Genomic DNA, 23,252 nt, shown 5'->3' on the forward strand with positions numbered 1-23,252 from the left:
TCTACTAACCCTTACATTTGTTTTACCAGTATGCCCATCCCTTTTAGTGGTGCTACCCACCCTGGCCCTGCCTTCAAATGCCACCTGGGGCTTCCACAAACTCTAAGTAAGGGAACACAATGCAGAGTGCAGCCTCCAACACAATGTAGTACAGGACTGTGTCTGTGCTTTTCAGAGTATTTTCAAGCCTTGAGCTTTTTCTTATTTTTAACAAGTTGCAGAGCTGGGGACCTCATTTGAGGGCAACACAGATCTGAAAATGGTTGGGAGCTTGACACCTTTTGCTTTATTCTATTTGCTTCCTCAGGAAATGCCATACCCAGCAAAATGAGCCAGCCCCACTGAATGTACAACTGTACATAATTTATGAAAATTTGATTGCAGGAGATGATGGATAAATATGGGACAGATTTTAATCTCTCACTCTGCAATTCTGAAAACACCGACAAGACAGATCTTTACTTTCAACACCTTTAAATACCACTTTATATGATAAAAAGGATTTTCACGTGCTCATCAGGAGAAAGCAAAGTGTGTGTTTATACTGCTCATCCTCACATCTGAAAAGAAATCTAATGTTTACCTCTCATGGTTTATTCATAGGGAAATGAAGCATCCAGCAAAGGCCGACTGGTACAGAAGGAAACTACGGAGATCAACAACCGTGCTTCTCAGCTTGTGCAGCAGCTCAATAATATAAGAGATAACATTGAAGGTAAATAGATTCATTTCTGGTTCATCTCAGTGTCAAGAATGTATTAATGAAACCTTCATGTATTAATGGATCATCAAGAATTTTTACTGTCCTATAAATCAAAGGAAAATCTTTTGATATATAGGGCAGCATGTAATTTATGGCAACAGTGAACACCTTCTCAAGCACAACTGCACTTAAAAAACGTTTCCTACTCAGAGATAATCATCTTCATCTGGAATATCTATTACATACCATTATCATCCCGAAATATAAAAGTGAGATTAAACCAATTGCAGCCTCTTCTACAGTACCTGCAGAAAGCAATGACACCCCAAATCAATGTACTCAAAAACATCCCTGTGCCCTGTACACCTGTGGCAGGAAAGCCTCCATCCTGCTGCGGAACACACTGGTTTCCCCCAGTCTTCAGCAAAGTCAACAGTATGCAAAAGCTGTGTATGGCACCAGAACAGAAATGCTGACTGGTAGTTGATGTTAAATAGCCCTTTTCCAATGGAAATATTTGATTAATAGACCTCAGTAGTTCTATCTTGGCAGTTATTGCAAGCCATGTGGAAACTTGTGTAAGGAAGAGTGGTTACATATCAACTGTTATCTTTGCTTATCCTTATCTCCACAGGTGCTCCATTGCTTTATCTCAGGAAACATGGTTAATATGTCCCATCTCACAAAGGAGGCAGGCTAAGACCAGACTCATAGGATGTTACATTTGTACTGTCTTTTTACACATGGGATGCTAAAAAATCTTTGATGGTCTGGCCATCCATCACATTTTATTTCTAAAATTATTGAGTAAAAGAGTCAGCATGAGACTCCTTTTAAGTCACTAACAATCATGGTTGATGTCTGTGGATCATCATTTTGTGCCATTAATTGGTTTGGAGCAGGACAGGAGCCACATAAGGCAGATATGCATCTAATTTGGCACACAAATAGCACAATCAGGTTAAGCTGTTATAGAAGAAGTGACATCCATAGCTGTGAATAAAGACAGTGAAAGCAGCTGGAAACAAGTAGATGAAAATTATTTCCACCATGTTCAAAATTGTTCTTCTACTGAGGCATCACCCCTGTAAAAGCCATCCACTCTTTACTGAAGAGAAGGTGTACATGCACACACACACACGTACCAACATAAGGAAAAAGAAATCCATGGAGCCCTGGTCGTGATCAGTTACTGCTCAGTATGAGCCTTTAAAGCTTCACTAATGAGCTCAGAGCCCAGCAAGAGCAGGCATACAGAGACACTCTGCCAAAGGATCAGTGGTGCCACAATTACACATCTATTTTTTACAAAAATCTTCCAGAAGAATAGTGCTGGTTTTGCCAGCTTTGGTTATCCACAAAAGTAGTGACAAACACTAGCCAAAGGCACACACATCACAGGGCATAAAAGGGGGGGTGATTGGTATTCAAGGCCAGGGAGTGAGAAGTGAGTAAACTTTGTAATGATTACACTGGGAATGGGTAAACTCAATTTCAGCTGCAGGGATACAACAATGTTTTTTGAACTGAGACCAAAACCTTGAAATAGTATCTATCTCCAAACCAGCTAGACAGTATCAGGCCAGGAGCCATATGTTACCTCCTTAGGGTGCCTCAAACTTCTGCAGATGGAAAATGAGGTTATTTCAGTCTCCTTAGCATTGTTATTATTTAATAAACAGCAGCACTTAAAAACCATGATCCTAGATGAAACCCCAGCCTGCTACATGCCACAGAACCTAAAATAAAATTATTATTCACAGCCTATAAGAAATGTCAAGCCAAATAATGCACACGACCCCCATCCTCTTCTGATGAGACCTCCACATATGCCAGAAAGTGTGATTTATTTACAGGTTTAATTATAAGACTGGATTAAACATAATAATTATCCACTATGGAGTTGAAGATAATTAAGACTTCCTTTTGCCATCAGTATTATCACTATTCACAAAAGTAAAAGCAGTCCACGGTGTTTATTTCTCTGTAGTCACACTGAATCGACCATCTGTTCCCTTTTCCCCCTAGAAATCAGCAGCAAGTCAAAATACTACGCAATTCAACAAGAGCTGAGCCCTGAAGAAATTGCCCAGAAGTGGAGTGTGGCTGAGGAGATGCTGAAGGAGATCAAACAACGAAAGCCTTTCACTAATCAGAGGCAACTTGCAGACGAGGAGGAAAATGCAGCAGAGGAGTGTGAGTTTTAAGTCAACTTTCAGTGACATGTTGATGCTCAGCTGGCAGGTTATGGGCAGCTCTGGGTGTACTGCTGAGCCCCTGGGGAGGACCAGCAGGCACTTGGCAAGCACCAGCCGGTGTGCTGGAGATGCTGCTGCTTCCAAATTCCTGCTCCAAGTCCCTGCTGGTGCTTGGTGCTCTGCTCCCCATGGCAGAATGGGGAGAAAAAGGTCTGTGTGTCTGTGTGTGCCTGTGCACTGCAGCACCTCAACAATAGCTGCTTAGGAAGTTTCATGGCAGGGCTGGAATTGCTCATGTGAACATCTTCCCCCCTGCTAGCTGGGCTATGGGGACAGCAAACACCAGCAGACAGAGAAAAACTGCTGGTATGGGAAAGAGTAGCAGCCTAATTGTCACAGCTTAGTCAACATGAGTCAGAACATGAGGCATAAGGACTGTCTTCTCCAGAACAGGCTGCCAATGAAAAACAAATGAAAAGCAGGGAAAGACAGATCTAGTTTCTTTTAATAAAATATATTTCAGAGGGGGAATTAATAGGATTAAACGAAATAATAAAATAAGAAGTATCTTTCCTTCTCAAATGAGGAGGGAAAATTAAAATCTAGGTATACGATCTCTCAAGTGAGCTTTACAAAATGTGGTTTACTGTCACCTGAGTAACAGCTACAGAAATTGCTGTATAGGTAAGTTTTGTCAGAAATCCAAGCTTTGGATTTATTGGCCTCTTATTTTTCTCCCAGTGCTACAGCAAATTGAAGCATTTCACGAGAAGTACAATGACACCAGATCCCTGATAACTGATGTGCTGGAGCAGCTCAGCGAACAGGATGTGAAGCTGTCAGACCTGGAGGAGGCATTAGACGAGGCACTTGACCATGTTAAGCAAACAGAGGATATAAATAGGGAAAACACAGCCAGGCTCCAAAGGCAGGAGGTACTGTGCACTACATTTATCATAAGCACTGACTGTGAACACTCCATCTCTGCCATTGCTTAAACTGTAGATTGCACACAATTTAGATTCAGGAACCACCACACCAAAAAAGAATTTCTTGGATCACTCAGCAGGATGAGTTTGACTCTTCAGTTCTAAGAAACAACATGTGGAAGTGCAAGGTACTATTACCTATTTGTGGAGTGACAATGAATGAGAAGTTTCAGCATGTCATGCCTCATCAGACCAAGGAAGAGGTGGATACCTATGCCTAGACTAGCAAGGCATGTTGCAGTAAAACCCAAGAAGCTTGAAATTTCATGTAGCATGGCTGCTATAAGTATTGTGGTGGGATTATTTCATCCTATTATATACTGACTTACAATGTGGGAGGGCCTCACAAAACTAATTATATTCTAAGAAAACAATTACTTATAAAGATTCTGCACTGCATTTGTGTCCTGGGCTGAGTTCACTCATACTGTCTGATCCAAACTTTCTCTGAACCACTTTAAACAAAATGCATCCCCATTTTTTCAGGAGTAGACAGTTGTCCTTGAATCTTCAAGCACAAATCCATTGTCTAACCGCTCCACAATAGATACCTTGAAATTGGGTTTCCTACTTGCTAGGTGACCTTGCTAGCCTAGCGATAAGGTTGCACCAATTTTCTCCTGTGCCCTGTTCAAATGAATAGATTCAGAATTTTGAACAAAGTAACCACTCTAGAGGAGACCTCAGAGGTGACCTGTCCCCTATAGCATGGAAGTGGGGCACCTTTGCCTGTAAGGGGTGGCATTAGGTTCAAATCCACATGCCTGATGAGAAAACTGAATTTTCAGGTTTCATATCCCAGAAGAGTACCCAACCCATCAGCCAAACAAAAGAAACTATTTCTTCTCTTCACAGCAGTTCTGTGACTCTTTCCCTGTTTTCATAAGTTTCTTTTAAGGAGCGCAAAACCAGAATAGCCCACCTAAAACTTTTCATTTTTTTTTTCAGCAGGGAATAAAATTACAAAGAGAAAAATTTGGGGCCATTTGAAGCAAATTGTTTTAATTTCAATGGCTGAAATTGTTTGGATTCTGGAGGAGAGGGTGTTAGCGAGCAATTTTGTGATTTGAAGAATGGTCTTGCAAATTCAGGCCAACCTCTGGGTTTCATAGCATCAGTGGCTGAGTTTTGAGTCCTTGAAATTTGCAGTGCTAGAAGTTCATGCTGATGTGGAAGGTCTAAGAATCCAACAGAGAGATCAGGCATGCTCCTCTAGGGAATCCTTTCCCAAGAGCTTGAGATCCTCAAGTACAAAGCCTCTTCTGTTGTTCCATTGTTCCATAATAACAGTGCCAAGCTGCAGCTTGTCTCACAGTTATGGAGCAAAGCCTGAAGTGTGTAGTTGCATTTGTTCACTGTTTTTAACCATTTGGATTTCCATTATTCCTCACAATAGAGGCAGATGCTGTACAAAAGAGATTGTTCACATTGGCTTTGCTACTGACAAGGAAAAGAGATCTGTGTACTGTAGATTTTAAAAATCTCCAGAAAAATATAATCTCCAGATGACTATGAAAAATCCATGTTTAATTTGTCTCTGCTGTGGACTGAATAGTGCTTCATTCCAATAGCTTCTTATGCTGTAATATAAAATTAAATTAATATTTTTTTTTAATCATCCAACATTTTTTTTACCAAAACAAAAACAAAAAAATGCAAAGAATTCACATCATAATATGTAGCAATTAAAGATGTCTGGGAAAATCAGACTTCAGGTATGTCTAAAGTCCATTTAGTTCACCTTCTGAATTTACTTTAGCAAATTTAACAAAACTGAAAACACTGTATTTTTCAAAGCACAAATAGTATTGGATGTGATTTATATTTCAAGCTTTCCTTTTAGAAACAACATGAGAAGATAAAAGAGCAAATAGATGAAGTGAACAGCATTCTGCTCAGTGCCACAACCATTTTGGAAGGACCACAAAAGGTCAACTCTGAGTTAAGCGAAGTAATAAAGGTAGGTGCCTCAGTGGCTTGTTTAAATTATACATCCTGATTTTTTGAAGTCATGTGTTTAGATCACTAACAGAAAAACTCTCCTTCTTTATACTGCTTCAGTGAAATACTAGTTCATATTCCCTGAAAAAGTAAATGGTTTCTTGGATGAAAAGCTCTGTAACTACAATTTACTGCCTAAAAAAAATAATTCTATTATAAGGACACCTTACTGTAGGCAAAGCTTAATGAAAGATTTTGCTGTAGAGTTCTCAATTATTTCATTACAAGCAGCTGCCAAAACATGTTCTGGTAAAAGACTGCATTTTATGCTAAATTCCTTTTCTAGTGCCTACAAGTGAACACAGAAGAATACTAAAGATCCCAGATATCAGCATTAAAACCAGGCACCATGTCAAACATATGTGAACAGATTGTTGTATAGAAATCCTCTTCTGGAACTGTAGACCACTATCCAGTGTTCTGAATCAGACATGGTGCTGGAGGAAATTTTTAGAAATTTTAGGGGTTGGTTTTTCTATGAAAAGATGAAGAAAATAAAACAGGGATTTTGCTAACTAAAATATTTAGCAAAGCTGCTTTCTTTATTTATGCTTTATTTTAAAATTTTGAAATAATGGAAGAAAAAATGAAAATTTCCACAAGGATTCATTTTGGTCACAGTTGCCCACTTCTTGACACAAAAGCAAATGTCAGAAGTCATTAATTGTTCTTTGAAAAAGGAATTTGACAAAACAGAAAGACAGCTTACTTTGTAACCATCCCCATGATCAAGCAGTATGCTGGGGCTTTTCTCTGGTGTTTTGTGCAACACCAATTGCTGCCGTTTATGATTTCGGGTTCCCCAGTGCTGTGACTTAGTTCACACATGGAGGATGTTCACACTGCAGGGAAGGAAGTACTATGCAAACATCACACATTGTCCATCCTCATCAGCAATAAGTATTTTCACATTTCGCTCATTCATCCTTTTTCCCTCCCTCCATTTCATCCTCTTTCTTGTACTTTGAAATATAAGATTTACATTAATAATATACATAAAATATACATACATTATAATCACATTTTACCACATTTATAATCTTCAAACACATCAGCAAGCTTGTGTACTGGGGAGAAGGTGAATGCAGGTCCATTTTGTCTTCCCCCAAGTATTTCATGTAAGGAAGAAACATGGCTAAGGCAAAGGGATACTATTTCTCCTTGCCAATACATACACATGGGTAGTATTTAGGTGGACTGATTTACAAATCAGACTAATCCAAGATTAGCATGAGGGATCTCTTTGTGCAAGGAGGCAGAAAGGGGACTTCACTCTGAAAGACTTGTCATTGGCACAAGACATAAAGTAAGACTTTTATCATCTTTCTTTTTTATTTTATGCTTTTCTCTCTAACACCTTCTTAAGTGATTTCTGGACTTTTTGTTGATTTTTATCTTCCTGCATGTGTCTTTCCATGTGGGCATTCACCATCAGATCTTTACTCTTTTTCTCTTAAAAATGTAAAATAAAACAACTATAACAGAAATAAAGGATCATTATAATAATATAAAGGGTAAAATAAAACTTAATAATCAAAATACAGACTTGATTTTTTGCAATCTTCATCTTCTTTCCTTCCTTCCCTGCTTTGTTCAGAATGCATCAGGGTTCTACGCAGAAATAGATGGAGCAAAAAAGGAATTGCAAGAAAAAATAGCCAATCTGTCCCTGTTTGATGATGATTTGGTAGAAAAAGCTATGAATCATGCACACGACCTAAGAAGACTTGCTGATGAGCTGGACGGGTAAAATTTAACTTCAGCAGACTCTGTTCATACAAGTGCCACTTGCTGAACAGCTTGAAAAGATAAGCAGGAACACAGTGATGATAAATAGGCAGGAAACAAATCAGTATTAAGTCAGGTATAGAAGGACTTGTCATGGTCCAGAGAGAACAGCTGAAGTTGAGCTAAGAAAAATCTATGAAACTTTTTAAAGAACAAACATATCCTGTTTGCATGACTTTCTCTGTAGTCTAACTGGGCTTGTTCTCCTCTTCCTATAGCAAAAGAATAGGAAAGATAGATTAGTGAAAATTAAAACAATACAGGCAAGATTAAATGGGGTTTGCAGAAACTGCTCATGTCAGTAAGTTCATCCACATTAAAAAATGTTAGCATTACAGGGGACAAAATGAGCTTTGAGAGAATTTTATTCCAAGAACACTTTAACAGATGGAGTAGTTCTGGTGCTCAATAGGTTGTGTCCTAATGAAACTGGCTAACAATAACATCAAAAACTTATTGCAAGTTTTCTATTTTGCTGGAAGATACTAAATGCATCAACATTGCACCAATTTACTAAAAAGTCACTTCTAGATAAATTTAATGATTTTATTTGCAATTGGGACTATCCATGGAAAAATCACTGCTGTAAATGAATTCTTAAATAAAATATGTCACCAAATTCTACCTTAAGTAACATCATGGGCATATGCTTTTGGAAGATAAGCTTAAAACTACTCTTCAAGTATATTATCTAAATACCAGTTGTTTCTTAATATTCATATGCCCTAAATAGGAGATTAAAATGGAGAAAAAAAAATAACAGATGGTTTTCTTTTATGCAGTTGTATAAAGGTGACATCTGAAACTGTTCTATAATGCCACACAAACCACACAAACATAAAAACCAAACAATATGTTCTGTCTGAGATCAGCTAACTGGGGGCAGCAGACTAACTTGAAAAAAAATAGCCCATATGGCTTGCCTTCCTCCCTTACCAAAATAATTTAAAAATTATTACCAAGTCCAACACATTAGGAATTTCACAAAAAGCAAACAAAAGTAATTACAAAATATCCAGATGGAAATGTGCTGACTCTGTATTTGTTGAGAAGACTGTCCTGCAGTGAGACTTTAATCCTTTGAAACATTTAGCGTGTCTTCAAAACATCTTGGTTTTATAAGTTTGCTTTATTAGCCTGTTAGGCTTTTAGTTGATAGAGTTTATTGTTTTACCTTAGGGGCATTTAGCAGAAAATTCTTGCAATAATGCTGAATCTGGAAATTAAATTATCCCTCAGTGTGCAAACACTTTGAAGTGAATGCACATAATGTGCAAATATATCTATATTTAGAATCTATATCTAACATATACTTTGAAATCTGCTTATCACCAGAACACTAAAAAATAGTATTTATTCAAAATTGTTAACAGATGAATGTTGAGCCCTGAACCATCTTCTATTTGGAATCTCCCCTGAAGACCAGTTATCATTTAATAAGCAGATCAAAACCGTGCCATCAAAGGTTTCTTTTGGTTTTTAAATCCAACTTCTTGCAAAGTTTCATGACTAAGGGTAGTTCTTCATCTGATTCTCCCCCTTTTTCCTCCTACCTTTGGAAAATATAAACAGTTCAGTGACACAGCTATCCTGGTCACATAGATCTTTCCATTTATGGATAGGAATTATTCCTGACGAAGGTTATTGTGTTAATTTATGGAATATCTAATCTAGATTTTTAAAAAAGGTAAAAGCTCAGTAGTCATTTGTTGCTGCTCACACAAATGTTAAGGGCAAAATTCTCAGATTTAAATGACTGGGAAGTGCCTTCTATCCACACAGTTTTCACCTGCTTCAGATTGGTCAAACACAATGAAGAGAATAACACTTAGGCCAAGTACATTTATGTGTGTGATTATGTAGCCAGAAACTACAGTGTTTCAGTTTGGTTTCTTTCACCTTTTGCTCTCTTTTTAACAGGAATTTGTATGGTGTTGATTCAAATGGTTTGGTACAAAGGGCAATCAATGCTTCAAATGCGTATGAAAACATTGCTGGTTATATCGAAGAAGCCAATAAAGTTGCATTGCTGGCACTGAACACAACAAACCGGGTCAAGGACGTAAGTAATATTCATAATATCAGCTTTTACTTTACAATGCTTCAGGGATTTCAGGCAACTAAATGTAAAGAAAAAAACTAATTTAGGTTAACTAGCAGCAATGAACTTCTCACTGCATATTTTTTCCTTTATTATTTCCTGAATTAAATCCCATATAGTTAACTATTCTTCCAGTCTGAAGTCCCCTGGTATTTGAAAAGACACAAGAGGTTCTTCTGTCCCTATCCCATAGGGTGATGCTGTTCTGTGTTGTCACTCACATTGAGACATTTCTGTGAAATTGCAAACTCCCTACTCCTGTAGGAACCTGAGATGGCATTTAGTGTTGAGTCCTCCTGCTTCACTCTGTGCCATGTGGCAGGAAAGATGGTCAAGACATCACTACTTCTCATAGCAAACCAGGCTGAAATGGGACAAAGCCCACTCATAAAATCAGTGTAAGGATAAGGATGCTAATTTTTTTCTCTGGCCTTACTGTTCTAAAATACTTTACACGTATTTTTTGTATGCCTATAGTTACCAATCTGTATACATGCTATTCACCAGCAACTTATTAGTGGGATAGCAAGAGGACTTGGGTAGATTAAAGGGGTCTGAACCCCACAGGGCTGTGGGATTTCAAGTTCAGCCCTCTGTTGACTGCAAGGCAGCTCCCCATGAAGTGAAAGCATTCACCACCTATCTGAGATGACAGTAGAAATGAACAGTCACAGTACCTAAATAACATGCAGCATTCAGTCACATTGACTAAACTGGAGCTGATAAATTAAGAGGATTATCTCTATCTTTGTTATTCAGTGGTGTTGATTGGAAAACCATACATTTCTTTAACTTTCTTAAAACAGAAAGTTTTGCTTTTCAGACTTTTTTTCCAATCCAACTTCCAATCTTAAATGTTAAAAAAGCAAATGAAGCTGCAGTGACTTTGCAGTTGCATTTATATGCAGGTAAAAGGTAGTCCACAATTAAACACAATAAAGCAGAACATTTGATAAACATTACTCTGACTTTCTCTTTTGGAACATGCTTGTAGGCTGCAGTTGGAATTGATACTCAGGTCGTTTACCATAAAGGTAAAAGTGAAGAACTTCTCATCCGAGCCATGCAGCTACAACGGACAGCACATGACAGTAAATATACATCCTTTCTACTTTCCAATTCAGCTTATAGCCATGCACATTGACATAAATTTCAAAAGCACATCACTAAGCAGAACTACTGCTGTAACAGAATAGGTTATTGATTGAATTTACCACACAAAGCACTTGAAACAGCCATTAGCACAGTTTGAGTAGCTCATGTTTTGTCATCCTGCTAGATACTGATAGTTTATTTCATTCATGAAAAGTCCATTTCAGATACAACTACTGCTTAAATATGTGACCCTGCAAAATGTTGCTCACTAATAAATATACTCAATTAAGTAGTACAATTAAAATCAAATCACAGCAGTTTAAATGTTCAGAAAGCTGGATTTCACCAGTGGAGGATAATAATAAACGTTAAAGTATTTTGGCCTTTCTTCGCTATAAATGAAAGAAAGGTCTAGAATTACAAATTACCTTTCAAAGTTTTCAGGGCCTTTTGAGTTCCTTAAAACTTTTCCTGTGTGCTAGTTGCAGCTATTCTCAGCACTTCTGGTAAAACAAGGAGAAAGTGTACTAACTGAAATACAGCTCTCCAGGTTTTTGTAAGACACCCTGTGGTAAGCAGGGGTGCTGCAGGGCTGCTTTTTTCTTTAGATTTTGTAAAGTCAAGAGTGCAAGTACATCCTAAATTAAAAGAGACCACGGTATCCTGTCTATGGTATGTTCAATGCCTAACAACATACATCCCCAGGATTGAATTTACCTTTTCAGAAGCCAGTTTGACGCCCCTCAGCTGTACCTCCCCTTTTCTCCCCACAGGTAGTGGTTACACCATTGCAGACACCAGCTGGCAAGTCAATGGCACTTTTGCCAGAATGAGTGCCCTGCGGAGCCAACTGATGAGAGCCATTGCAAAAATGCAATCAGCAGAGACAGGTTGGAAGAGGAACTTCACCTTTATGATGCTTTATCTTCATACATTCAAGAGCACGATTTATCTTTGATTATGGATATGAAGTTGCTATTAAGAGTTCAGCACTATGGACACTTAAAAGAATTTGACTGAAACTACTAGACCTAGACAGCAAATATCCTGCTTTAGCACTTTCATAATGAAATTAAATGTTTTGCCACTGAAATTATTAACATTTTTCTTGAACCTTGTGCTGGTTTTGGCTGGGGTAGAGTTTATTTTCTTCCCAGTGGCTAGTATGGGGCTGTGTTTTGGATTTGTGTTGAACATGCAGTTGATAATACAGAGATGTTTCTGTTACTGCTGAGCAGGATTTACACAGAGCCAAGGCCTTTTCAGCTTTTCATACTGCCACTCCAGTGAGGAGACTGGGGATGCATGGGAAGTTAGGAAGAAGTACAGCCAGGACAGCTGACCCCAACTGTCTGAAAGGATATTCCATTCCATATGACATCATGCTCAGTGTATATAAACTGGAGGGAAGAAGGGAAAAAGGAGGGGGAAGACAGAGAGCAGGGAGGGATGGGACACACAACATGCTTGATTATTTGCAGGAGTTAATTTCTTATCATTCCCTGTTTATTCTGTAGCTGAGGCCAGAGAGCGTTTGGAGCAAGCTCAGATGAAGACTGCAGAGGCTGTAGGTGCTACCACGACAGTAACGCAGGCTACAACGCCCATGGATGAGAACGTGAGGCTGTGGTCCCAAAACCTGCAAGACTTTCAGCACAATTCAGAGGCATATGATAGTGCTGTGCATTCAGCTGGGGATGCAGGTATGGTGACCTGAATTTTGCCATTCCTTAGCATTAGTAAATCAGGGAATCATAGCAACATCATGTTGTATGAATTGTTTACAAAGCATATTCATTGCATATAATCTTCTAGCTTTTTACCTCTATGAAAAATTTCAAAAATTAGCTGTTGTCTAGAGTCTTGACTAAATTTTAAAACCACTGCATACTCAGGCATTTCCAAAAATTACTTAAACGCTTAAGTGCTGAAGCATTACTGACTTCAAATTCATTTTTATCAGGGTACCAAGGTCACACTGAATGGTAAACAGCTTGTTTAAACACTTCTGGCTATTATGATTGGTGATTTAGTTTTGGGGTTTTTTTGGTTTTTGACATTGAGAGGCATTTGAAAACAGAGCCCTTTTGTCCTCAGTAATACAAACATGGAGGAGAAATGGTCCCTCACTTGATGATCTTGTAGTCTAAACAAAGGGGTCAAAGAGGATTAAGGAGGAAATAAAATATTTAAGCAGGGTGATTCCTGGAGAAGCTTGTAAACATCACACTAATTCCACTTTTATTGTTGGAAACACTGGAAACATCAGAAAACTTATTATGAAAATTTTCAGGTAAGTTAAAGACAAAAGAAAAGCTAAGGCAGGATACAAAATTGAAATGAAGATGATAGGCAAGAGTAGAAAAAGAAGCGGGAAGATGAAGCTGAAATGAAGTGACTGTAGAAAGAAGGAAAAGAACAACTGGGGAAGAAAAGAACCAATCTGGAAATGAAAATATTTTGAATAAAAAATTGATTACAGCATCACTATTTATTGCTCCATGTATTCTTGACTCTGCTCAGGAGGCTCACTCATCCTAAGGTATTTATGGCTAGGGAGGTTGGAAATCCAGAAAAAGTAACTTCCTTCACACGTTTGATGATACCATCACCTGCAAACCTGTTCAGTGATGTCTTGCCTCGTAAAAGTGCCTCAGAGAAAGTCCATAACTCCACTGACTCTGTCTCCAGAAAGTCTGAATCTCAGATCTACTGCCCTAAATCCCTTCTCCTTCGTCAGGAAGTTTGCAACTCAAGTGTCATTTTACAGTAAATGGTGTTATGAGTACCAAACCCAACATTGCTTCTAGTGTTCCAAAGTCACAGTCTTCCCTCTCAGCTGGGGAATCCCAAGAGTCATGTTATTTTCAGAATTCCATTATCAATAAGACACTTAACCTAGTATTTTTGGTTAAGTGCGTGCTCCCAAGAACTAGAATAGAAGTGGTTCCCTTCACAAGAAGAAATTCCATGCTATTCAACATCCCAGTTTCTGGGTCCGGAGGAAACTCAGATTTTTCTGAGCTTTTCATCAAAAGGGAACAGTGAACCTCTCCCTCTGGGAATGGTAAGCTCACTGTTAGTCACTGCACAGAGCTCCATAAGAGTATAGTTAATACAACAGCACTTGTATTGCACTGCATTGCTGTAAAATATTTTTGATCACCACAGGTACAATTTGGGCTATGGGCTCTAATTCCCATGTAAAATAATGTAAATGTGGATATGATTGGCCTCCCAGGAGTGAATGGTATGATGAAAAACATCCAAGAGAAGCAGTGTGCTATAGCTTACACGTGGAGGTTCTTGTTTTAATTCACCTTTACACTTGATTTACATTTAACATTTACCAGTGACAGCTTAGTAGATGGAGCAGCAACACAGACTGCACTCAGCTCTTCATGCTCAAAATACCAGCAGACATTCAGGATTCAAAGAAATCTGCTCATACTAGCTGTTGTACTGGAAGAAATATTTCCAGCAGCACTTGAGGTGCTCTGTAAGAGTGAATAGAGTTTAAATGGCCCAGGTCTCCCTTGGTATTGTTCCCAAAAAGGAACAAGAAGAGCTCCTGTGAGATGTGCCTGGAAAAAATGTCTTCTCTGTGACAGGGGGTTTGCAGGTAGGGAGTCACCTTGAAAATACTGTGTTCATATCCAAATGTCTGGAGGGGCTGCTGACCACAAACTAACTGTTGGAGAGATGCTAGTGTGCAACCTACAGCAAAGTGTGCCCTACTACATTTGTGGAGGAAGCTTTCCTGTGGCATTTTTTTCTGAAGGCATTTGATTCGTTTGTTTTAAGGTATGATGAGGGTTTTTTTGCCAGAAAGATGAGGTGGAAATAGCTGAGAAGAGAGATCAGTGCTACACAGGAGGCTGGCACAGGTAGTGCTCCAGACAGATGTGACTGTGATTCACAGCCCAGGAAGACAGATGTAAACATGCCAGGCACGGTGGAGTGTTCCCACATCAGCTGTGTATTATGCCAGGAGAGGTTGATCTGACAGGAAGAATGTCCACCAGAGCCCAAAGGAAAGTCACAACAAATGTTCAGACAAGTGCCTGGAACACCAAAACAACTGATCTTCATGCCAATAACACTACCAGAGCAGCCGAAGCCTCTAAGCTGGCATGTCTGCACTGCCCTTGAATAAAGCTTGCACTTGGTGTTTGGAAGGGTGAGAGCATGTCTTGGCTGTGCAGTTTGTCTGAGAACAGCCCATGTTGCCATTGTGCAGGGAACTGGTGGGCCTCAGCAGAGAGGGTGACACTTTGGGAAGGAAAACATGGAAGGGGAAAGTGTCTGGAAGGTTATAGTCAAGATATTTCCTCCTTACAGTTTCCTTTCTTTTTTATGTTTTATCACTGGATAGGAATAGCTTTCCTTTCCATTCTCACCTTCCTCCCAAAGACTAAAATCAAAATCAATGTTCTTCTGTGTTGAAGAATGCCATATAAAGGACAAGGAAAAGAGATTTATAATGAGATTTCACAATAGTTCTGGTGGTTACAGATGTTATTTTTGTGTTTTCATGTTATAGTAGCATTTCCAGTTTAATAAATCAAGTTTCAAACAGAAAACCCAGGTTTTAAGATATCAAATCAAACACAATTCCAACTCAGTTGCAGATTATTTTTTTTAAGTGGTTGAAATTTACTAAATCATTTTCTGAGCTTGCAGTATTCTTGCCTTAAAAAAATGGAAAAAGGTAAAGAAAACTTCCTATAAGTTGACTGGGGTTTTGTTGGGGTTTTTTAAGTAGAAAATTTAATGCATTCTGGAAACACCATTTTACCCAAAATTTACTATAATTCTTTGACAAGTCACTAAAATAATGATATTTTAATGTACAGTAAGCTTTATACAGAACAGCTGATTACTAACTCCCAGCACATAAGGCCTTTTAGGACTAACTGGAGAGTTTAAGTTCTATATGGGCCACTCCTAGACTGAACTTGGAAAGTAAAACACAAACGAAAACAGCCAAGCAGAGACAGGACAGGACTGGCAAGTACAGATCTTTCACTCTATCCAAAAACAAGCACACTTGTAGGACTCCATGCGGTCTTCTCATACTCTGGGTTGATATGAATGAGGCTGAGAGCTGCTTCAGTCTTTACTCAACAGAGACTAGAAGCACAGAAATGTGATTGCTCCTCCCTTCCTGCTTTCTATACAGTCTCCTATATCTGATGATTAGCCCCTTTACCTGCCTCTCTGCAGTCTTCACCCGGGAATGTTCAAGGCCAGGTTGGGTGGGGGGCCCTCAGCAATGTGGTCCAGTGGAAGGTGCCCCTGCCCACAGCAGGGGGTTGGAACTAGGTGATCTTTAAGGTCTCTTCCAACACAAGCCATTCTAAGATTCTCAGACAAAGGTAAAAATATGATGGGAAGAACACAAGAGCAGGTGGATGTAAGTTGACAATGCCTAAAGTATAACTGCAAACCCTACAAATCTGGTCTTAACTTTTATAGTGAATCCATGTCATTAAAAATTAACTGGGAATGCTGGATCTTTCTTATATGCATGTAGCTTGCAGCTAAAATCACATTTCATTATATTCAGCTACTTGTACATACATTTAATTAAAGATGAAAAATGATGTGATGTGTAAACATCCTTCAAAGGGCAACATGTCGTTGGAATCTGATGTGATGAAATTGGATTATAATTAAGGGTAGTTATTTTTCTTTCTTGATAATTTTTCTGCTCATCTTTCTGGGAAAGGACTTCTCTCACATTGAACACAACAGAGCCCCTGCATTTCCCTTTGCTAACAATGACACTTGCACATGTACCAGCAGAAGGCACAGCAGCAAAAGACCAAAGGTCCAGGACTCTAATTCATGACCCCTGGCAGATGCAGGCAGGAAAGCTGATGAGGTTACCAACCACAAGGGCTGGGGCAGGTACTAAGCACAGTTTAGGTACACACACATCATCATCATCATCATCATCATCATCATCATCATCATCATCTAAGGCCGCCTATTGTTGAAGACTACAGGCCGGTTGCCACAGCATGAAAGTGGCAGTGTTTCTGACATGAGAGTGGACTATGAGCCACAAGCAAACACATCTCCTCTGCAGCCATTGCTGCTATCTGGGTGATGACCTCTGAGAGACGCTCACAGCTGAAAAATGAGGAAAATAACCTATACATCTCCCCTACTGTGAATTTGAAGAGCTCATGAACCATAACTCTTAGATGCAGTTCCAGGTCAGCCACAGATATCCAGTGAGATGCTGAACAAAAAATCCTTCTGCTTCAGTTGCCATATCTGTAAAATTAGGCTTAACATTTATTTGTCTTGAAGGAAGATTAAAAGGTTAAAACTATTAATGTTTGCAGAGCTCCTTGAGGAAAATATTACAAAGATAACACACCAGAGTATTACCTATGAGTCCTAAGTAAACAGTCTCCTTTGTGCAAACTTATTTCCAAAAACTTTAGCAATACTAGATTGTTAGAAATCACTACCATTTCTGAATTCACTGCCTCTCACACATCATAGTTATGACTTGTTTGGAAAGCAGAAGGGGACAGGTGAGTTAACCTAAGAGGATAGGGTGGGATTTTCCTGGTGCAAAACCAGTGTTTCAAGGAGGAAAATAAAAGCTGTGTCTTCTTTTCTAACTGCAGTGAAGAAACTTACAGAAGTTTTCCCTCAACTCCTGGACAAACTGCGCAGAGTAGAACAGAAGGCACCAGCAAACAATATTTCTTCCAGCATTCAGCGGATCAGAGAGTTAATTGCTCAAACCAGGAGTGTAGCAAGCAAGGTAAAACTTTTGGATGGGATTTTTGGTTACTAGTACTAATGATCAAATCTTACTATAACCTCCATTTTCTTGGGCTATGCTAGAAGCCCAAACCTGGACATTGTCACCTCTCCAAAACTGGATGAACAAAGCACCATGAAGGTCATTGAAACCTTTACAGGTACTATTTGCAAGCAGTCAATGTTATCATAGTATTCATGGTAGACTACTGTTACTGCAGCAGCAACTTGATAATAAAGATTTGGGCACAATGTATAAGATGGCCAGAGCAACAAAACCTAATTACCTACAATTTGTAGGCAAATTAATTACAGCAATTTAATGTAAGCTTTTCTGAGCTTACATTACAATTTTTACATTACAATTTCTTTCGAATTATTTTCTGCAGGGTAAGAGAATCTTTGGCTTACACATATTTAATAGAGAAAAGAACACTTTCATTACCATACATAAATAATGAGTGTGTTTTCTATGACAAAAAAAAACAAGGTCAAAAATTAAAACAGTATATTTGAATTCATTCAGAGAAATAAAAAATTAAGTGCATTATTGTATGTTCACAGTGCTGGAATATAACTTAGAAAAGGAAAAATTCATTCGTTTGTAGAGCTTGACTGTCCTTTAAAATGTATTTTGTGATTCAGGTACACTGTGTTTAAGCTTGAAAACATTGCATCAGTTATGTTGAAAGCATTTTGAACTAAAATGAACAGTTTTACAATTTTATTAACATCACATAAATATCACTGTAGATTCAGTGATATAACAGGATTACTCATGAAGAGAAAATGGTCATACTACTTCCAAAGCAAAGAAATAAATTATGGGCAGAAGTTTTATAGCTGCGTAAGAATTTCATTATGTGCCGTATATGATGATGTAGCCCTGATTCAACTAAGCACACATCTATCTCCCTCTGAAATGCAATTTACTTTATGAATATGCTTAAACAGAGTTAATTAGGACCTTTAATTAATTTTAAAATTAATTGCTTCCATATTCTTTACAGTATCTTCCAGAAAAGATTGTTACAAACATACAATTTTACATGCCAATAGGTGCCAACTCCACTCTTGCAGTAAGCAAGGCTGCTGGCTCAGTATTGTTGCCCACTTACCTTAAGTAATGACTCCAGGCAACAAAAATGTGTCTCATCTTCTACATTTGCAACTGCAGGTCCAAGTTTCCATGATGTTTGAAGGCCAATCAGCTGTTGAAGTCAATCCAAAGATCAACGTGGAAGAACTGAAATCTTTCACTTCCATGAGCTTGTACATAAAGCTTCACAAAGACAACCCACAACTGGCAGCATCACCAGACAGATTCATTTTGTACCTTGGAAACAAAAATGTAAGAGAACAACCCGGTTTATTTTTATACATCTATTAAAGAAAAAAACTGAAAGAGGTTTGAAATTTATTTGCCCTCAGGTTTTCCTCTCACTGTTTCTTCATGTTTCAAAATTAGAGGTGTCTACTATAGGACCATCATTGATTTTGTAACAAGCAAAGAGCAAGGGTTCCTGAGACCCCTGTCCTTGAGACTTGTCAGCCCAAACAATGAGGCATTCTCTCTAAAAAGCAAATTGGAGTGCCTTGAGTGTACTGCTTTGATTGTCACTGCTGCAAGCCACACTTGCTATCTCCTCTGCCACTACCAAGGTGCTGTGAAGCAGTTAATGTCACCTGCCTGGCTTCTGTGAGATACGCTTTAATCAGTTTATGCTGCTGACAGTGTCAATTCCAAATCTCTGAGGTCACAGGCCCACAAGATAAGCAGGCTTCTTTATCTGTGGTTTGTGGTGCTGTTGTACACTCTGTTGATCACTACTTTGAAATAGCTATTCTTTAAACTGTGGTTCTGAAAAGAAAAAAATCACAACTCACAAGCCAGGTATCATCCTGGCAGTCTATTACTTGGGAAGGTAAAGAGTCAGGCTTTCATTTTTAAGCTTTTCTAAAAAGAATGTCTACTGAATATGAATCAAATTAAATCCCTCCTGGCAGAATATTTAATTGCAGCATAATACCCGGGCTTTAGACTATTTCCTGCATATGGCACTGCACACTAAACAGTAATGAACAGCTTCCCATTGAACATGACTAATTAATGGTCAGCAGAGATCTCATGACCTTGAATTTACCTCAGTCAAAAGGGATATAAAGTAAAATATCAGAGACTTTTTTTCTGTACAGTTTTATGTGGTGAAAGCAACCAGTTAGAGAATTAAGTTTTTGCTTCTATTTAAATAGCTTTTAGTAATATTTAAAGGTGTCATTCAGTTGATCCAAGCTCACACTTTACTAATGTTCTGCATTAAATCTCTTTCAGTGTTGTATCTCTAATGTCCCTCTCCATTTGTGTTTTAGGCAAAACATTATATTGGTCTTGCAATTAAAAATGACAACCTTGTGTACATTTATAATCTGGGGGGCCAAGACGTGGAGATACCTCTGGATGCCAAGCCAGTCAGCACCTGGCCTTCCTACTTCAGCATCATCAAAATTGAGAGGTAAAGTGATAACATGTATTTCCCCAAAATCAAACAGTTAATAGGAAAAATCAAGCAGAAAAGGCTGTGTCAGAATTGCCCATCAGGAATTTTCAGTGCCTGGTTCTACTCCTGCTGAAATAAATGGAAATTCTCTCTGCTTTTGAAGAGCCGAGACCCAAGGGGCCACAAGGAGGAAGGAATAGTGTCTGTGGTCCCTCCCTTTTTTTCCCTCCTGACTACTAGTCTTTTATAAAGGAAATAAAAACCCTTCCTGGAGTTGGAGGCTTGCTTGTTCTTTTGTACGTCTTGCCAACACTAAATTCTCTTCTTTTACAATTCTCTTCTGCAGGATTGGAAGACACGGCAAAATGTTTTTAACTGTGCCCAGTCTTAGCAGCACAGCTGAAGAAAAATTCATCAAAAAGGGTGAGGCCCTTGGTCCTGGCTCCCTTCTTAATTTGGAACCTGCAAATGCTGTTTTCTATGTTGGTGGAGTGCCTCCAGACTTCAAGGTTGGTCAGATAAATATTCTCTACTCAAAACTAAATAGTGCAAACTAATCTTGCTGGGCTTCCATTTAATCACAGAAATGGTAGATAAACTCCTTATTTAGTCATTTATCATCTTAGGACTCCATCTTTTAGCCATGGCAAAGAAGTTTTCCCTAGCATATTTTGTCATACAGTAAGATGATCAGGTTTCAAGTTTCATGAAAAGTAAGAGAAGGAAGGCTTGCTAGTTAAGTAGCATGCATAAACAAAGGCCGATTAGTCCAACTAAACAAAGCTTGCAGGCTGCCAGTATTTTTCAGTGCTAATGAGTTCTTGGTACTTAGAATTTCTCTTTTACAACCATCACAAAAACGAATAGTATTGTTAATTTTAGGATCTTGTGGGAAACTAGCAACATAGTCATTTGTTTGAATTTAAATTATCACTGGTTGGAGTCCAGCCTTATAACAGCATGAAAAGTTGCCTGTGCAAAATATGAAGACCTGTGTGAGACAGTTGCTTCAGTCTAGATCCTAACAGTCAGCATGAATTAGCACCTCACTTACCTGCTTCTGTGAACATACCAGTTCCTCTTTTGGGATTTAAAAATCAGTATCAATGATCTTGGCTGTGAAAATTGCATGGCTGAATAAAAACATACCTAAAAAGACTTTGGAGAATGCTAAATTCTTTAAGCTAACTGTAGCAGGTGCTAAAAAGATCCAAATACTGATGCACAAGAAGCTCTCCCAAAAACATAAAAACAAAGAGTAACTCAATACAATTATGCATTCCTGAGCTTTGTATTTTTGTGACTACTAGATTTATGCCGCAGTCTGAATTTTAGATTACTGAGCTCTGGGTGCAAACTGCCTGGGAATAGGGCTGAAGACTGAATAACAGTTGCATACACACACACACACACACGAAAAGTCATCCAGCAAATGAACCCTCCAGGTTTGTTCCAGAGTAGAGCAGAGGAAAAAGAAAATAGGAGAGTGAAGGAAAATGGGAAGGGAAATAGGAAGAAAGAATTCATGGTATTATTTGATAAGTATATGCACCCCTTCCCCCTTAGAAAAGGATACCTTCACATTTATTAATGTGGAGTCTGATTTGTCAAAAGCTTTTTGCTTCCCTGTTACATTCTCTGCAAATATGAAATGCACCATTTAATCACTAGAATTCTCATGCTTAACATAATTTAAAAGAATAGTAGAAGAAACAAAGGAAAAAAAGAAAACATGATCATTTACCAAATATATCTGTGCTGCAGATAAGAATGCAATTTTCTTTTACAGCTACTTATATTCTGCATTGCTGTATTACCATTACTACTATATCATAAGAAAATGGAAATAATGAGAAGATGAAGAAAAGCTACTCACAGTGATCAAACTCTGAAGTACAAGAGGTGTTATTATTATCACACCTGTTCCACAGGGCAGAATATTTTAATATAAAAAGATGGTCTGGGTCTGCCAGCTTTATTCTTTTGTATTTTTCCCCTCACCAGTGTGGCTATTTAAATTCCTTTTGCAGTGACCTTTGTTAAAAGAAGAAGTTTCTACATCCTGCTAACTGTTCAAAATAATACCTACTGAGGATTACCCACTGGCACAGATTTTGAATCCCAGTCTCCTGGGTTTAAAGAGCTCTCTGATTTCTCTCCCTTTAATTATGGTATGAAGTCATTTTTCTGGCCATGAAGGATATCTATACATTAGATATGAAATATCTACTGAGAGATATGCATTCAGTAAGCTCTGTTATTAGTCAAATCTTAGTCTTTTTCCCCGTTTCCAAGCATGCTCCCTCATGTAGTCAAAACTACAAAAGAAGTTTTTGTTTGCAGCTGCCTCACCTGGCCTGATTTTCTCACTGTGAGACAAAATGATGTGCTCCCTATTCACTTACAGCCCAAAGGCCATATCATAGTAAGGACTTAGAAGACTATTCACAGTAGCAGCAACCAATTTTTTTTGAAAATAAGAATTGCACAGGCACAAAACTCATCCCAGGCACAAATGCTCTCAGAATACCCAACTAAAGAGTGGCACCTTTCTCATTTTACCCTTCCTTGTCCTCTGCACAGCTCCCTCCTAGCCTAAACCTCCCTGGCTTCATCGGCTGCCTGGAACTGGCTACCCTGAACGATGATGTGATCAGCCTGTACAACTTCAAGCACGTCTATAACATCGACACCACCACATCGCCACCTTGTGCCAGGTAGGGGACAGGCCCATCCTCGCTCTGCCGCTCCCGTTTTTCACAAGTGCCGGCCCTGATGGCTCATTCCTGCTTTAGATTAAAAATGTGAAGGTGGTATTGAGTTGTCCCAGAAGGAACTTGGTCGCTTTTAGCTCCTAATTGCATCGAAAAGTTTAATTTATATATATATATAAATCTTGTGGATTTCTGCACAAACTGGGCGAGCTATTAATAGAAATATCTGTGTATCCTTATAACGAGGAAGTGTTGTGGGCCTGTCACTTTACAAGAATGGGCAAAGAATTTTCCTGTACCTCTATACATAGCACAGGATAAAATCATGATGTAATGATGGAGGAGTTAGATGCACCTTCATAGCTACACACTACTTTTC

At 38.6% G+C, this 23,252-nt stretch overlaps 1 protein-coding gene across 1 annotated transcript in view; it reads left to right on the forward strand.

The window, feature by feature from the left end:
* Positions 1 to 23,252, forward strand: part of LAMA4 (laminin subunit alpha 4) — a 97,546-nt gene that overhangs the window by 50,397 nt on the left and 23,897 nt on the right. Inside the window, exons 9-22 of the mRNA XM_082300089.1 lie at positions 604 to 715; positions 2,732 to 2,899; positions 3,643 to 3,836; positions 5,734 to 5,850; positions 7,489 to 7,637; positions 9,600 to 9,741; positions 10,775 to 10,871; positions 11,649 to 11,765; positions 12,393 to 12,578; positions 17,523 to 17,662; positions 18,839 to 19,012; positions 20,032 to 20,174; positions 20,506 to 20,668; positions 22,743 to 22,876. Of these exons, the coding sequence (XP_082156215.1) occupies positions 604 to 715; positions 2,732 to 2,899; positions 3,643 to 3,836; positions 5,734 to 5,850; positions 7,489 to 7,637; positions 9,600 to 9,741; positions 10,775 to 10,871; positions 11,649 to 11,765; positions 12,393 to 12,578; positions 17,523 to 17,662; positions 18,839 to 19,012; positions 20,032 to 20,174; positions 20,506 to 20,668; positions 22,743 to 22,876 (2,036 nt within the window). The remainder of the gene's footprint in view (positions 1 to 603; positions 716 to 2,731; positions 2,900 to 3,642; positions 3,837 to 5,733; positions 5,851 to 7,488; positions 7,638 to 9,599; positions 9,742 to 10,774; positions 10,872 to 11,648; positions 11,766 to 12,392; positions 12,579 to 17,522; positions 17,663 to 18,838; positions 19,013 to 20,031; positions 20,175 to 20,505; positions 20,669 to 22,742; positions 22,877 to 23,252) is intronic.

This window comes from Coloeus monedula, assembly GCF_965178545.1.
Source record: "Coloeus monedula genome assembly, chromosome: 2".
NCBI lineage: Eukaryota > Metazoa > Chordata > Aves > Passeriformes > Corvidae > Coloeus > Coloeus monedula.